The following is a 17,426-nucleotide window of genomic DNA, read 5'->3' as shown; positions in this document are numbered from 1 at the left end:
TCAACTTCTAATCCCTAACTTGTCTACAATGTTTCATGACTTCAAACCATACATAAATTTCATTACTCAACTAGTCAAATAAAAACAGAACTACAGAGATTCTATTTTTAAGGGCGTCACATTTTGATCTACAACAACAATATACCTTGATATACAAAATACAATAAGTAAGCTACACTTATTTTATCAAAATAGTAACATACGATACATATTTAAAAACATATAAACCTGTGAGAATCCAAATCAAAATCACATTTTTTTATAAATTGTCTCATAAAAGTATCTATATTTCATAGGTTTGGCTACCTCATCGATGTGTATCGATGGTATATCCTAAAGTATATGGATACACAAAAATAAATTGAAGAACTGGTGCATAAGATGCCTCATACAATAAATTCATGGTATCGTATCATCATACCTTGAAGGTCGTCCAGTAGTAAGGATAAACAGAAGCAATGTTCATCATATACTCAAATGAGAAACACTAAGAAATCAATCACATAATTAGATTCTAGAAATTAATGAACTTTATACAAAACCACAGATTCCCTCTTCCCCTCCCTTTTTCTAAACTCATCATATATATGCTCATGATTCATCAGCCTAAAAAGGTTTAATATTCATCATAACACAATCAATCTAAAAATATATTTACCACTCTGCCAAATGCCTAATCTACACGAAGTCACTGTGCTAGAGTTACACTTACAGATAATAAAATCGGTTGTGCTATTGTGCGAAGCAATAGCGGCTTCAATCATCATCATCATCACCACATAGCACTTCCATGAGGTCATTCGGTGACGCCCAAATTGGAAGATCAAACAAGGTTTGTTTAAACTGTTCTTCTCTCTTAACGCACACAGCTTCTGCCACGTCGCATAAATTCGACACATCACGAATTATCGCTTCCTGCGCTTCCACCTGTGCAATTCAAGCACGCACTCAGCTCATTATCGCATCCACATTCCATCCAATTCAATTATAAACCCTAAAATTTCACGTAGAACCTGGATTTAGCGAATTAGGGTTTACCTGCAATAGGAGGTCGCGGAGGAGGGGGGAGGAAGTGGAAGGGAGGGATTGGGCTTGGTTTAGTCGTTGTGGCTGTTGCTGTTGTTGATGATTAGAGTGGAGAGTGGTGCGTTGTTGCAGTGCGCGCAAGGTGTTCGACAATGATTCCCAGTGAAGAATCTCTTTCTCGTACTTCGATCTGAGCTTGAGTAGGGTTTTTTTCTTCCGCTCTCTCCGAAGGTTGTCCGCCGCCGTTTCGTCTTCCTCGTCCGGCGGCGGAGGGTCGATGCGGCGGCGCTTGCGCTTGAAGACGAAACCGTCGTCGTTGCAGAGCTCCCATTGGTGGTCGTCTTCCATTTTGAATAATGGGAGAGACCGCGAGTTTTTTATTTTTCGATTTTCAATTTCTTCAAATATGCCGCTACTACCCTTTCCCTTTCTTTCTACACCTTTTTCGTTTTCTTACTTATTTTATTCTAACTTTTAATTTCTAAATTTTAATTTCCAAATTTTAATCCCAATAACCAAACCCTTTTAGATTTTTTTTTTTAAAAAAAGGAGATGAGAATAAAATTACACAAATTATATTTTTTAATTTATTTTCATTGAATTTTATAATAGTTTGATAAACTAACGTGGAATAAGTTTCCTTCTTTTATAATTTTTATTTTAATAGATTTAAAAACATTAAATTTTAGTTTTTATATTTTTGTCTTTCAAATAAAATGTTCTGACTCTACCGTTATTGTTAATTACCGATAAAATATCATTTTATAAAATTAATATTCAAGATAATAATATCGTTTAATTATATATAATTTTTTAATTAAAAAAATAATACAATAACTTGAATTTATTAATTTTTTATTCCATGATTACATAAAATATCTTTGTTTTTTCATATAATTGGTGTAATTGTTATTAGAGAGTATGAAAATTAATATTTTTCTTTTATTTAATGAAATGGATAAATTGTGTCATGGTGACACGATTTTGTTTGAAAAAGTCATCTAACATCAACACAACTTCAATGTTATCATTCATTCACATTATTATAATTGGTATATGAATGAGGCAAATGTTTGTTTGTGTAGAAAACGCATGTTTCATCAAACAAAAACACAAACGTTAAAAAGCAATAAATGATTCTTAATAGTTTTTCGTCGTGCATTAAACCATGCATAAAACAATGTGTGTATTTAATGGTTCTATATATGAAGAAAGTGACACTTAAATGATTATCATTGTGCAAGGATGGTGTCGATACTTTATCTCTTGCTAACCATGGTTCTTGGCATGCAAGTGAAAGGCATTGATGGTGGAGTGGTGGCTTTTGAAGCAAAAGATGGACTTTTTCCATCGAAAGTACTCATTGAAATGATGAATTTCATAGAGAAGGAGCACTTGATTGTTCACTGCAAGGACAAGCACCATGATCTCGGGGCTCATACAATCAACACTGGTGAAACATACAGCTTTGTTGTTACTCCTAATGTCTTTGCAAAGGTAACATTGTACTTCTGTAAGTTTTATCTTGGAAGTTCAAGTCACTATTTTGATATTTATAGACAAGATCGAGATAATTGTCCTGGTCATGATTGTTACTGGGGCATATTTGAGGATGGACTTTGTAGGCTTAATCTCAAATCTCGTCAATGCTACGGCTGGAATGAAAACTGAGTATATATATATATATACATATATATCTTCAGGAATCAAACATGGTTTTTTTCTGTAACTTTTACATTCTCCCTTCATGGTGTAGAATGATATCATAAATAATGAAAATGTATTACTTTTTCTCTGTTAGCTTATATACACTTTTCTTTTTTAATCCATTAAATTTTTTACAAAACTTGAAAAGAAAAATATTGCTTTGTATTTCGATAAGAAAATTTACAAAATTACTAAAAAAAATTTACAAAATATCCTAATTACTAATTTCTTAACATCTAAATATCATATCAAATTTTTAAGGCTATTTTTTATTTGTCATCATCCCAAGCTTCGTGACCCATATAATTATCATAGTGGCTATTAAAAATAATGATAATAAGTGTGAACCCAAATTTATGGTACCATAAAAGTTAAAACTCATAAATACAAATGCAAGTAGAATTAACAAGTTTCAACATCATAAATATGCATAGATGAATATTACTAATGACTCGGATCACCTTATTGAATGTTCATTGAAGAAACTTGATTAAAGGATAAGAAATTTTTACTAATGTTTAAACGAGTTTTTTAGAATTAAGATTTTATTTTATTTCATTCACTTTATTTGGGTCATTTATAGTTGTAAGATTATTTCATAAAATTTTAATTTATTTTTTTCTTCTTATGATTCATTCCATGTCATATTACTTTTAAACTACTTTTTTTCAATTTTTAGCTTAATATAGAAGTTTTATAAAACTAACATTCTAATTAATATTTGGATTAAGTATATTCTTTTTCTCTATATACTATAACATGAAATTGATTATTGTTCATAGTTTAAACTTTTGACTTTTTAGATATTTATAAAAAGAAAATTTAGTGTTTTTTTCTTCTTACACAACAAATAAATATTTTAACATGAAATATATATTATAATATTATAATATGTGATGAATCAACATAGAATATATTTATGCCAATAAAAAAAAATATTAAAGAGAATATTAATCTTATCACATCTTTAAGTCTTGAAAATGATGTAATAACTCTTAAATGAATAAAAACATTAATGCTTCATTAAATAAATAATAAATACTAACTAGTAATAAATTAGTCTTAATTGAATTCATTAATGCATTAAAGACGTTCGCACATTACTATGAAAACATTAGTTCCATGTCTTATAAGCATTTATTTATCAACAAATTTTAAAAAATGTCTAAGTAAATAATAGTGTGAGTTTTATGAATAGGTATAATAGACTCCCAGCTAGTCTGTTCTTAGAATTCTTTATAAATAGGTATAATCTACCTATGTATCGTTTGTGTTAACATATGGGTTTTGGTCTAGTCCCCCCATATTTTTGTATTTTCTTTCTTTTTTCTTTTTTTTTAATAATATTTTTTTTCATGTGATGGCAGATGATTGTTGTTACTTGAGGTGTCAGCTTAGTTGAGATGTCAAGTTGCATAGTGATGCCTAACACGAAAACTTTATAATAAAAAAAAAAAATAGTGTGAGTTTTACACGAGTGATTCGTTGTTCGTTCGCACAAAATAATAAGTCTTTTTCTTAAAACAATGAAATTTCTATTTTTAATGATTTTCTTATTTTTATTTTTTAATATATATATATATATTAAAAACAAATGAATCATGTAAATATTTTATAAGTTTTTAATTAATTAATATTTCTAATTAAAAAAATTAAAAACTATTAGTTTTCACATGTTAAATTATTCCATTACAGTTGTTAGTTATAATTTGATTTATAACTGTTAATAATTTACTATCTGCGTTACAATATTATTATATATTAGTGTCATTCAAATAATATAATAAAAAATTATATTCTAAACGTTTTTTTATTTAAAAATATAGTAACATATTTTATCTAGTTACGTTTCTAGCTTCTCTATCAACTCCAACTTTTTCTATAGTTTCATTCACTTAACACTTAACACCATTTCCATTACTTAACACTTAATAAATTGTTATTTTATTGTAATATAATATAATTTTTTTAAAAATATTGTAGAGTAGTTGTTTTTTAGGGTTAGAGTGTGAAAGAAAATTTACTTTATATATCCACAAACTCATTCACTTAAAAAGTTATTGAAAAAGTATGGTCTCATTCTCCAAAATGATATTACTTTCTTTGTTTTTAACAACACTTCTTCCTTTGCAATTGAAAAGGAGTGAGGGTTGAGGAGAAGAAGAGTTTCTTCCTTCCAAAGTGCATGTTGCAATAACCAATTTCTTAGTTCACGATAACTTGACTGTTAATTGCAAAGACAAGCGTAATGATCTTGGGGTTCACACATTGAAGGCCGAGGAAACATACACTTTTATTTTTAGACCTAATTTATTTTTCAATGTTACCTTGTACTTTTGTCGCTTTGTATGGATAGGAGTAAGTCATTATTTTGACATTTATAGACAAGATAGAGATAAATGTGTTGAGTATCATTGGGACATATTTGAGAGAGGACCATGTAAGATTTATCCAAAGAACAATGAATGTTTTTTGTGGAATAATTAGAAGGTACCTCTATTAGAAGTAGGTAGCTTATGAACATGAAAATAATTTCCTTATGCTACTTTTTACCCTTTTGATTAACCATTATTTGTATCATTCATTTTGATTAACCATAATCACTAATCCAAAACAGACTTGTGTAGTTTCTCACGATTTATGTGTTACTTTTTAATAAAAAATTATTTTCTTGTTTTACGAAAACTTTAATTTTATTGAATGACAAGAGTTGAAAATTATATTAGTATTAAACATTTTTTTCAAATAAAATCGTACCTCCATTGCACGACTCATCCGTTTCAACAAATAAATAAAAACTTACCATTTTGATAATACCAGAAAAAGTTTTCACCAATTTTGTGAAAAAACCAAATGTTTTTGGTCCTTGAAAAGTGGGAAGACAAACTCATTGACATTATTAGAATTGGTATATGAATGAGGTCAATGTTTGTTTGTGTAGAAAACGTATATTTCATCAAACAAAAACACAAACGTTAAAAAGCAATAAATGATTCTTAATTAGTTTTTCATCGTGCATTAAATCCATGCATAAAACAAAGGTATATTTGTAGGGTTCTATATATGAAGAAAGTGACAGTTAAATGATTATCATTTTGCAAGGATGGTCTCATTACTTTATCTGCTGCTAACCATGGTTCTTGGCATGCAAGTGAAAGGCAATGATGGTGGAGTGGTGGTTTCTGAAGCAAAAGATGGATTTTTTCGACCTAAAGTAACCATTGAAATGACGAACATGCTGAAGCAACACTTGATTGTTCACTGCAAGGATAAACACCATGATCTTGGGGCTCAGATAATCAAAACTGGTGAAACATACAGTTTTGTTGTTACTCCTAATATCTTTAAAAAGGTAACATTGTACTTTTGTAAGTTTTATTTTGCAAGTTCGAGTTACTATTTTGATATTTATAGACAAGATCGAGATGATTGTCCTGATCATGTTTGTTACTGGAGTATATTCGAGAAAGGACCTTGTAGGATTAATTTCGTATCTCCTCAATGCTTCCGCTGGAATGACAAATGAGTATATATATACCTTTAGGAATCAAACATGGTTTTTTTCTGTAACTTTTATATTCTCCCTTCATGGTGTAGAATAATATCATAAATAAGGAGAATTTATTACTTTTTCTTTGATACATTTAATAGTCTTACATCGTTAAAAAAAATTAAGATGAATGATAGTTTATATAATATATTTTTCTTAATTCATTCAAATGTCTTTTAAAAATAAAATAACGAAACTTCGAACAAAAAATATTGCTTTCTATTTGAATAAGAAAATTTACATTTTTTTTATGATATTTTGAATTGTTTGCATTTGAAATTGTTTGAGTTTTTAAATGTTTTATTTCAATAAGTTTTTACTTTACTGTTGTTGATTTTTTATTTATTTGAATGAAGTGTTTTCATTTTCATTAAATATCAAAATTACGATTATCGGGAAAAAAATTACAATTTTCACAGAAAAATGAAAATACTGTTTGATTTCATAAAAAGAATCTCAATGGAGAAAGCATTCAATTGAAAGATAATCATATTAAGTTAACCCTGATATTGAAAAATAACTTCTTTGTTTTTTAAAAAATACTATTATTTTAATATTTTTTATATTATTTAATTACAAATTTATCTTTTATTATATATATATTTTTGTCTAAACCATCACTATATATAATTCTAGAGTTGTGAAATCATAATTTTCCATTAAACTCTTTAATTTTTCAAAAATTTGAATTGTTTACTTTTTTTTTTAATTCTTTATACATATAACTTATTTTTATCATAAACATACTATAAATTATATATAAAATCAAACTATCTTCTACAATTTATCACTCAAACATACTATTATTATGAGAGTAAAAGAATATTGAATGATTACTATGAAATCAAAATATATAATTCAAATTAAAATACTAAACAAGTTTGAACATCATAAATATGCATAGATGAATATTACTAATAACTCATATCACCTTATTGAATGTTCATTGATGAAACTTGATTAAAGGATAAGAATTTTTTTACTAATATTTAAACCTTTTTTTATAATTAAGATTTTATTTAATTTCATTCACTTTAATTGGGTCATTTCCAGCTGTAAGATTATTTCAAAAAGTTTTAATTTACTTTTTTTTTCTTATGATTCACTCCATGTCATATTACTTTTAAACTATTTTTTTTTTCAATGTTTAGCTTAATATAGAAGTTTTATAAAACTAACATTCTAATTAATATTTGGATTAAATATATATATATTTTTTCTATATAATATGATGTGAAATTGATCATTGTCCATAATTTAAACTTTAAACTTTTTAATACTTATAAGAACAAAATTATTAAAGTATTTTTTTATCAGTGTTTTTTCTTAATAATAAATCAACATAAAATATATTTATAACAAAAATTAAATATTAACGAATAATATTAATCTTATAACATCTTTAAGTCTTGAAAATGATGTAATATCTCTTAAATGAATAAAAACATTAATGCTTCATTAAATAAATAATAAATACTAACTAGTAATAAATTAGTCTTAATTGAATTTATTAATGCATTAAAGACGTTCGCACATTACTATGAAAACATTAGTTTCATGTCTTATAAGCATTTATTTATCAACAAATTTTAAAAAATGTATAAATAAATAATGATTGAAGTGTGAGTTTTACACGAGTGATTCGTTATTGGTCCCCACAAAATAATAAGTCTTTTTTTTTTAAAACAATGACACTAATAATTTTCTTATTTTTATTTTTTAATCTATATATTAAAAACAAATGAATCATGTAAATATTTTATAAGTTTTTAATTAACTAATATTTCTAATTAAAAAATTAAAAACTATTAGTTTTCACATGCTAAATTATTCCATTAAAGTTGATAGTTATAATTTGATTTATAACTGTTAATAATTTACTATTTGCGTTACAATATTATTATATATTAGTGTCATTCAAATAATATAATAAAAAATTGATATTCTAAACGTTATTTTTAATTTTAAAAAAAAACTAATTAGCAAAATATTTTATCTCTTTCCGTTTCTAGCTTTTTTTTTATCAATTTTAACTTTCATTACCACAAGTTTCATTCACTTAACACTTAAATAATAAATTATTATATTATAATATAATATAGTTTTTTCAAAATTTAATCATAGAGTAGTTGTTTTTTAGTGTTGGAGTGGGAAAGAAATTTACTTTATATATCCACAAACTCATTCACTTAAAAGTTATTGTAAAAGTTATTGAGAAAGCATGGTATCATTATCCAAAATGATGTTATTACTTTCTTTGTTTTTAACAACACTTCTTCCGTCGCAATTGAAAGGGAGTGAGGGTGGAGGAGAAGAAGGGCTTCTTCCCTCCAAAGTGCATGTCGCAATAACCAATTTTCTAGTTCACGATAACTTGACTGTTCATTGCAAAGACAAGCACAATGATCTCGGGGCTCACACATTGAAGGCTGAGGAAACATACACTTTTGTTTTTAGACCTAATTTCTTTTTCAATGTTACCTTGTACTTTTGTCGCTTTGTATGGGTAGGAGCAAGTCATTATTTCGACATTTATGTACAAGATAGAGATAAATGTGTTGAATGTCATTGAGATATATTTTATAGTGGACCCTGTAAGATTATTCCAAAGAACAATGAATGTTTTTTTGTGGAATCAATAGAAGGTATCTCTCTTGGAAGTAGGTAGCTTATGAGCATGAAGATCATTTCTTTATGTTACTTCTTTTTAATTTCCTTTTCCAAATTTATGGAAATTAAATAGTGATATAATGAAATAATGGACGATATTATATGAAGATGTGATTGTATTATTTTTATTCCATTCTCTACTTTTGTTTATCGCATTTTTTCGATTCTTATCAAATCCAACATTAACAAATACTTATGTTCTGAAGTTTTTTTTAGGGCTAAATATGTTTTTTTTTCATGTACTATAACACGAATTTAGTTTTTGTTTATAGTTCAAACTTTAGACCTCTTGGATATTTGTGGTAAAGAAAATGAGTCCTTATTAGTGTTTATTTTTCCGTAATAAATGATTTTTCAACGTGGATTGTATTATAATATTATAAGATTCATGTTAGTGATGAGTTAACATAAAATATTCTAACATCCTAGCCACACTCGTTGTTCACAGATAAAAAAAAACTAACAATGACCAATTTCAATTACAAGTATCCAAGAAATCTAAAATTTGAAATAGAAACAAAAATCAATTTTACATGAAAATTCAGGGACGAAAAACATATTTAACCATTTTGTTCTCTTGAGCTTTATAATTATAAAACATTTATTTTGTTCTATATTTACTATTGTGAGTTATGCTATACGGATTAAACGAACATTTATTATTGTGAATTATGCTATAGTAGATTAAACAAAATCCCAAATTCCACCTTGATTACGTAAACTAAGGTAGCATATACTTTGAATGTACACTATTCATTTATTTATTTTAGGTTTAATTAAATATTTTTTTATAAAAAAATAATTATTTTTAATTTTCTCTTAAGTGTCTAACATTTTTATATTTTTTTAATATAGTTTGATTTGTTTATTGTGTGTAACATTTTTATATATTTTTGATATAATTTGATTTGTTTATTGAGGTGACGTTACCATACCTTACATTATCTTTACTTGCACATGTTAATCAATAAACAAATTAATTAAGTTTTAAATTTCCTTTTAGATTTGATTATTTTAAAATTTTGTTCTATTGAGTATTTTCAATTAAAAAATATATTTTTTTTGGACTCTAATAATTTTTCTTAATACTAACTCAATTAAAATTGTTGATGCATGAAAACTTAAATTTTAATTTAAGCTTAGTTTTTTAGTTAGAACATGAAAGTGGTGGAGAGAAAAAAAAGAAAAGAAAAGTAGAAGAGAAGATTAGTGTGAGTTCAGTTTTGAGGAATTTGGTGTGGTTTTGATTTGATTGAGAGGTAAAATGCTGAAACCCACTTCTCTTTCTCTATCCAACATTTCATCTTTTTTCTTCTTCCATTCCCAACCCATGCCCTCCACGAAGCTCGGATTCTTCTTCTGCCATTGTTACAGACTCTTTCCAACGCTTTCTTCTTCTTCCTCCTTTCCCTTTTCACGCCCAAGACCTCTCTCCACAACCCCATATCCTCTCCAATATGAGCTCATCATCAATCGTCCAGCTTACCCTCGCCCACCAACTGTTCGACCAATTGACTCACCGGAACCCGACGACCCCACTTCCGAGACTCGCCCCCAACTCGACAAGGCGCAGAGGAAGTACTACAACAAGCGCAGGAAGAGGATGTACGGCTCCGATTCCGACCAAGACGAGGCGGGGCGCCGTGATGAGGCGTTTGTGGAGTTGAAGCCCGAGGTGGTGGAATTCCCCACGCTGCACAAGAGGGAGGAAGAGTTGTACTTCCACGACGCGTTTACGTATCCCTGGGAGAAGGACAAGCATTACAAGATGGTTTATCAGTTGGAGAAGAAGTACTTTCCTGACCAATCGCTTGACAAGGCCTTTCTCCAACCGGGGCAGTCGAATGTGAATGCTGCAAATGTTAATGTTGATGCAGATGGAAAGGGCGAGGGTAGGAAGAAAGGTGTTGGTGTTGATGAGAAGTTGGTGTTTTTCGAGGGGAAAGAGAAGGGCGAGGAGGGTGAGCGTGGAAGTAGAGAAGTGAAGGAGAAGAAGGTTGAGGAGTTCTTCAAGGGTTTGAAGAAGGTTCCTGGTAGTGGCAAGGATGTTCAAGTTGGAGAGCCTTTTCTTTCGTCAAGGAGGACTGGTCTTCCTCCTGTGTGGGATAGTCCGCATGGCACTGTGGTTTTGGTCAACAAACCGAAAGGTCAACTTAACATTACACATTATACTACATTCATTTCTGTGCTTCACGATGAAACTGTAGTTACCTGTGCACTATGGAATAGATGGTGTAAAATGCATGCACGTTTTATTCTGGGCAGGGGAGAAACTATTACATGGTTTTGGACTTATGGGTGAAGAAGAATTTATTATATGATCTAAAACTACCATAGTTACTACCAATCTGTAGGAGACTAACATTTAATAAATAACTATGGACATATTTCATTTAGAGATTGGTCAGGACTATGGATACGTGGTTTTGTCAGACTATATAATAATTTTCTGGGCGGGGGGAGTACGGTTGATGCTCACGAATGACAACTATTGCAGTAGATATATATAGCCGCAGTTTTTTTTCTCAAATTTTCATTTTATAAAAAGGCATTGTAAACTTGAAAGGTCTGGAAGAATTGATATTTTTTGGCGTGGCAACGAAATTGAACTGGGATGTAACTCTTTGGCAGGTTGGACTTCATTCACGGTTTGTGGAAAGCTACGTCGCCTTGTCAAAGTGAAAAAGGTTCTTTCCACCGCATATCTTTATTTTTGTTTGCTTCTCTGTGAAGACTTATATAGTTGATTTTGCAGGTAGGTCATGCTGGGACCCTTGACCCGATGGCTACTGGTTTATTGATTGTATGTGTTGGCAAGGCAACGAAACTGGTAGACAGGTGATTGAAAATTTGAAAGTTTCCTGTTTGAGTACTTAATAGTATTGCCTGTTTCACTATCTTATAGTTTTTATTTGTTGTTAAAATGTTTTATTCGAGTAACTTTTCTGGATACTTGAACTTCTTTGTTTCAGATATCAAGGAATGGTTAAGGGTTATAGTGGGGTTTTCCGCTTGGGGGAGGCTACTTCAACATGGGATGCTGACTCACCAGTGAGTTAATTTAGTTTTCTCATCGTTATGAACCAGAAAAAAATGTACTTTTACCCATCAATGGAACAAGATAAATTCATGTATAATAACCTTTTCAGCAAAAAAATGAATGACTTTTTTGTCAATTGAAATTTAGAACATTTTGTCAAGATTGCTTTGGCTGCAATAAGAATCACTTGATCTTTAAATCTCAACAAATCACCCAAGCCAAAAGAAACTCTCAATTTAGTAAGTTGAGCCATTAGGAGAGGGATAAATAACTAATGACTTCTTTATTTTCAAGTTTCTGCTTAGCTTGAAAACTTTGAATCTTTTACAAAGGACACAGCCACTAGCCAGTCATCAACTTGTGCTGAAAGCCCGTATGTGCATTATGAAAATGGAGATACCAGTTAGCATGGATTCAACTTCAACACACCCATTCAGCAGTGTGTCACGCAAAATAATAACTGTTTGATCAATATATGTCTGAATTTGTGTTTAAAATCACACTTTGAACAAAGCATGTCTGAATATTGTATGTGCTGCTTGAAACTTGAACAATGTTCAAGAACGGAATGTTGCATGCTTGTCATTGTAATGTGACTCATTAGTCCGGTAATGGAGAATTAAAACTTGCATTTATTATGACAGTACGTTTATGTTTAAATTTTAAACATTTGCAATATTTTTCCCTCATAGTCTAACCTAATTTGTAGGTCATTCAACGTGAGCCATGGGAGCATATCAAAGATGAGGATATAAAGAGGAATGCTTTGTCTTTCTGTGGTGAGATTTGGCAAGTTCCTCCTATGTTCTCAGCTATTAAAGTAAGAACTTTTGCCTTTCTTGAATCATTTGACTTTAATAATTTCTTCTAAATTATGGTTTGGGCAAGGTGCTAAAGTATTTTTTGCCTTATACGTCATTACAATATTTTTAAGGTATTAAATTTGTATGTGATGTGTAATTGTTAATTGAGAATACTTTATTAATTTAAATATTTTTGGTGTCAAAAATTGCAACTCAATATATTATTTGTAACTAGTTTTAAACTTAGTTTAGTTTTTAATGCATCAATATTATCACCATCATGATTCATTTCTGCAGCAGTTTAGCACTGGGAAAATTTCTCTTTTCAAAAGACTTGGTTTGTGAGAAAACAGGATAGCATTGTTTACTTCATAAACTGGCTTCACCGTTTGGAAAAAAAAGACTTCTCTTGTTGCTGTTGTGGTTTTTTATGTTAATTCTTGACAAAATTTGCCCAGTTCCTTACATGTTGTCACTATGTCTTGATAGGTTGGAGGTGAAAAGATGTATGAGAAAGCAAGAAGAGGAGAAAGCATTGAACTTTCACCTAGACGAATTTCAATTTTTCAGTTTGACACGGAGCGCAGCTTAAGTGACAGGTAGTCGTCTAGTACTCTCCATTCTAAACTCCTTGCTTGTTTTATTTTTAACCTAATATATCTGTGTTATTATTTTTTGCAGACAAAATTTGATTTTTAGAGTGACATGTTCCAAAGGGACATATATTCGGTCACTTTGTGCAGATTTTGGGAAGGCTCTTGACAGGTATTAGTTTATTATTCCTTTTTTTTTTGCATTTTCTTTCTCATAACGAGAACAACATGACACAGTCATTACGAGAGCAACATGGCTTGTAGAAATATTGTCAATCTCTTGTTATGATTTCATTACTTCATTTATCTGTTGATTTAGTGTTCTTCTTGCCTTTATAATAGTCCATGATAATTTAGTTCTTTCCTGCTAGAGATCCAACATGGGTAATTTGGATTCACCAGATCTAATATTAAATATTTCGAATGAAGTCGATGTTTTACTTTTAGTCTGAAGTATTCAGTTGGTGCAAAAATGAATGGTCATGAAGACGAGAAAATACTCTAATATCCTCCAAAACCAAAGTCGAGTTGCTATTGTTGACCTTTTGTTGTAATTTTGCAGCTGTGCTCATTTAACTGCTCTCCGAAGAGATTCAATTGGTAAGTGGGCTTCCAGTTGAGGTGTGACTTCCAAGACTGATTCTGTAAAAATGTTTATATGGTTCTCTTCTTATCTTCAGGGCAGTATTCAGCTGATGATGCATGGGACTTTCAAGAGCTGGAAGAGGCTATCACCAAAAATTATCTCTAACTTGCTTGCCATGTTGCTCCCTCCTACTATAATGGGATTGAGATCCATGACATGCTCTAGTTTTTTGGGTAAAAAAATGCAAAAATGGGGTTGCTTTGGTTTGATAAAATATTTTTCGGTTTTCATTTTTAATCACAAAAGATGTCATTTTTATTTTGTTTTCTGATTTAAAGACTTGCATAGGAAGCATTGAATACATAAAATGAAAACAAGAACCAGTGAAAAATGTTTTTGCTGTTTCTTATTGTTTTCATTTATTTCTATGCAAACTTTTGAAAACAGAAAGTGGAAAAGGGTGGTATTTAAAAGAAAAATTAAGAAAAGCTTTCACAAACTAAGTATGACTCCTAATAAACCAAATCTCAAGCATGTATTCCTTTCTCTAAACTTTTTATTTTCTAGTTTTTAGTGTTCTTTCTCTGCATCAGGTATATAAAATCAAGAGAAATGTTCTGTAAACTTTTTTTTATTTGTATGGAGAATATTAATGTGCTGTTAAGCAAAATTATACATATGTGGTTTTGTAGATGAAGTGTCATTGCCTATTGTATTAAATTTGAACATTTTTACTTGAGAGCACATAATTTTTATTATAGTTTCCATTTTATAGATAAAGTGATATATAATTAAGCTTAAAATAATGAATATATAATTATACTGTAAGAGTGTTAAGTTATCTTTGAAGGACAAACTAATTATGATTGTTATTAAACATGTGAATGACCAATTTAAAAAATAATAATTTAAACTCATCTTCAATACAAGATCATATTATGATGTCTGGTTTTATTTTATGTGAGTCTTTAATGAGTTATATAATTTGTAAGATTTTCTAGCAAGTTTTGTTCTAAGGTAAGGGTTTTTATAATACCTACTCTATAATATATATATATATATATATATATATATATATATTTTATTTATACTTCAGCTTTTCAAAGTTTAAAAAACATTTTTATTGTAAGAAACGTGTCATCTTAAATTTATGATTTGCATTGGAAATGATGCTATTAAATAACAAAATACAAACATTATTAAATAGTAATAAATGATCTTTAATTATTCATACAACTATTTATATCTATTTATATGTGTGTTTTTACCTGAGTTCTGAGCTTATATAAAAGAAATTGGTGTTCTTTGAAGTTACCCTATCAAACAAGGAATTCAATAATGGTGGATTCAATCTCCAAAGTTATGATAATACTTTTTCTCTTGTTAGTTCTTGCTATGCAATTGAAAGGTATCGAGATTGGAGACCCAATTATTCCTAAAAAAGTTACTGTTGAAATAACCAACAAATTGAATATGACGTTCTTGGGTCTTCGTTGCAAAGAAAAACATAGAGATCTGGGATTTCACATACTCAATGTTGGTGAAACATATAGTTTTCGATTTTATCCTAATTTCTTGTTTCCTGCAACCTTGTACTTTTGTCACTTTAAATATCCAGGTGGTGATCATCATTTTGACATTTATGTACAAAGAAGGGATTATTATTGTTTTCACAATCGATGTTCTTGGGAGATTGTTGAGAATGGACCATGTAAGATTAAACCTAGATCTCGTGAATGCTTTAATTGGAATGTAGCTTTTGTTCCTGCAAACAAATAATAATTTTATATCTTCCTAGTTATTTATTAATTTATGCAGATTAAATAATATTTACATCATATTTAAATTTATAATTTGATACCAAAATCTATTAATAGGTTAGATTCATTAAAAAATGTTAGAAAATAAATTTTATATTAATTAAATATCTTAATGCTGAAGATAAGATTTGAATGTTGTACCGGTCGGGATTATGTTACTCAGTATCGGAAGCTGACCGACCGGATATATTTAATACATTAAGATAATATAAAGAGATACGTGACAAATTATGTAATATGGTATTAATTCTGCAACACGCGATAAATATGGTGATATTGTTCTAGCAAAGATATGCACTAACTATGACCCATAAACGAAATAACCCACTATAAGCACTATAAATAAGTATGATTATACAAGAAAAAAATGATGCTTTTATCAATAGGTTATTCATTTTAATACAAAATACTTACTTGATCGTTGGAGAACCTTTTGCAGGGTCACCCTCGACTAAGTACAAGAGAACGAATACGAGAAAAAAGATAAAGGAAGAGCGATCTAGGTATGAGAAACAATTGTTCAGCCAATAACAGGTACTATCTAGGCCTTATACAAGTACAATTAGTGCTCACTATGAACTTGAGATAGTATTGAAGAACAAAAATTAGTATCAACAAGGCATATGACAAGCGAGAGAATGACGGAGACTGAGCAAGTGACTATGTTCCAAACTTTACAGAAAGAAATGACGGAGATGCACCAAAAGAACAAGGAGAAAATGTAAGTCATTAGTCAAAAGAATGAGAAAGAAATGCGAATCCTTCGAGAACAGAATGAGCAAGGAGGCAGCAATTGACCGAGATTATACCTGAACCAAGGCCTCAAAGGCTGGATCTAGAAGCCAGAGAACCATAGAATCAGGAGAAGACATCTACTCTGAAGGTCAATCCATCACTGTCAACTCATTTGGATAGAGACTCATGCATCATTCAGGCTTCACCAATTGGTACACACTGTTATTTTGGAGGAAGAACCTAAGAGATATCCCTTTTCTGATGAAATCATGGAAGCACAACTTCCACCTAATTGGAAAGAGTTGAACATTGTTCGGCATGATGAAACTACAAATATGGACGAGCACGTGGATGTATATAAAACACAGATGAGCCTCTATATATTTGACAACTCATTGTAGTGCAAAGTATTCCCCATTTCATTGAAAAGAGGGGCACTCTGTTGGTTCGCAAGACTTTCCCTAAGTCGATGGATTGCTTTAGAACTCTTTTATCCAAGTTCGACACTCAATTCTTAACAAGCCAACAACAACACTTAATATCTATTGCACCCGTCAATATCCAACTAAAAAAAGTTGAATCACTTCGAGTTTTCATGAAAATGTTTAACAAGTTGTCTTTAAATATCTAAAACCTTAAAAATGATATGAAATAAAATTGAACATCTTAAATCAGATAATACATAATAGATAAAATAAAAAATTTGTGAAAATAAACTCTAATGCGAGAGAGTATACTTAAGTCAACTTCATTTTGATTTTATATTAATCATCATTTTGTAAAATGAAATTTAACTTATATTTTTTGAAAAATTATATATAATATGTAAACTTGCTAAGAGATGATATTATCATTAACACGGTTTGATAATTTTATTTTATTAAATATATAGTATA

The 17,426-nt window shown here is 29.5% G+C and overlaps 4 protein-coding genes across 4 annotated transcripts; 3 read left to right on the top strand and 1 right to left on the bottom strand.

The window, feature by feature from the left end:
* Nucleotides 1-483: 483 nt before the first annotated feature.
* LOC137836650 (cryptic loci regulator) lies at nucleotides 484-1,457 on the bottom strand. Its single transcript, XM_068645323.2, has 2 exons — nucleotides 1,039-1,457; nucleotides 484-927 (listed from the first exon to the last, which is right to left on the bottom strand). The coding sequence occupies exons 1-2, from the start codon at nucleotides 1,372-1,374 to the stop codon at nucleotides 757-759; spliced, it is 507 nt and encodes a 168-aa protein (XP_068501424.1). The 5' UTR covers nucleotides 1,375-1,457; the 3' UTR covers nucleotides 484-756.
* An 844-nt stretch (nucleotides 1,458-2,301) lies between these two features.
* LOC137836558 (S-protein homolog 2) lies at nucleotides 2,302-2,697 on the top strand. The gene has a single exon (XM_068645224.1). It carries the CDS (start codon nucleotides 2,302-2,304, stop codon nucleotides 2,695-2,697), a length of 396 nt encoding a protein of 131 aa, XP_068501325.1.
* A 3,169-nt stretch (nucleotides 2,698-5,866) lies between these two features.
* LOC137836557 (S-protein homolog 2) lies at nucleotides 5,867-6,259 on the top strand. The gene has a single exon (XM_068645223.1). It carries the CDS (start codon nucleotides 5,867-5,869, stop codon nucleotides 6,257-6,259), a length of 393 nt encoding a protein of 130 aa, XP_068501324.1.
* Nucleotides 6,260-10,052: 3,793 nt separating this feature from the next.
* Nucleotides 10,053-14,719, top strand: LOC137836648 (Pseudouridine synthase family protein). The gene is made up of 9 exons (XM_068645321.2): nucleotides 10,053-11,100; nucleotides 11,585-11,640; nucleotides 11,709-11,791; nucleotides 11,926-12,004; nucleotides 12,703-12,813; nucleotides 13,286-13,395; nucleotides 13,478-13,561; nucleotides 13,952-13,989; nucleotides 14,070-14,719. Exons 1-9 carry the CDS (start codon nucleotides 10,218-10,220, stop codon nucleotides 14,138-14,140), a joined length of 1,515 nt encoding a protein of 504 aa, XP_068501422.1. The 5' UTR covers nucleotides 10,053-10,217; the 3' UTR covers nucleotides 14,141-14,719.
* The last annotated feature ends 2,707 nt before the right edge of the window (nucleotides 14,720-17,426 follow it).

Source organism: Phaseolus vulgaris, chromosome 4 (genome assembly GCF_051622355.1).
Source record: "Phaseolus vulgaris cultivar YP4 chromosome 4, ASM5162235v1, whole genome shotgun sequence".
In the NCBI taxonomy this organism is placed as follows: Eukaryota; Viridiplantae; Streptophyta; class Magnoliopsida; order Fabales; family Fabaceae; genus Phaseolus; species Phaseolus vulgaris.
Note: the sequence above shows the minus strand (reverse complement) of the source record. Positions and strands in the feature narration are given on the sequence as shown.

Bases quoted from the DNA above. Each gene is read 5' to 3' on its own strand.
- LOC137836557 (XM_068645223.1), top strand. From the start codon at position 5,867: ATGGTTCTTGGCATGCAAGTGAAAGGCAATGATGGTGGAGTGGTGGTT.
- LOC137836648 (XM_068645321.2), top strand. From the start codon at position 10,218: ATGCTGAAACCCACTTCTCTTTCTCTATCCAACATTTCATCTTTTTTC. The intron at 11,101-11,584 runs GTCAACTTAACA...ACTCTTTGGCAG, and splicing joins TTTGGTCAACAAACCGAAAG to GTTGGACTTCATTCACGGTT. The intron at 12,814-13,285 runs GTAAGAACTTTT...ATGTCTTGATAG, and splicing joins CTATGTTCTCAGCTATTAAA to GTTGGAGGTGAAAAGATGTA.
- LOC137836558 (XM_068645224.1), top strand. From the start codon at position 2,302: ATGGTTCTTGGCATGCAAGTGAAAGGCATTGATGGTGGAGTGGTGGCT.
- LOC137836650 (XM_068645323.2), bottom strand. From the start codon at position 1,374: ATGGAAGACGACCACCAATGGGAGCTCTGCAACGACGACGGTTTCGTC. The intron at 928-1,038 runs GTAAACCCTAAT...TGAATTGCACAG, and splicing joins TCCGCGACCTCCTATTGCAG to GTGGAAGCGCAGGAAGCGAT.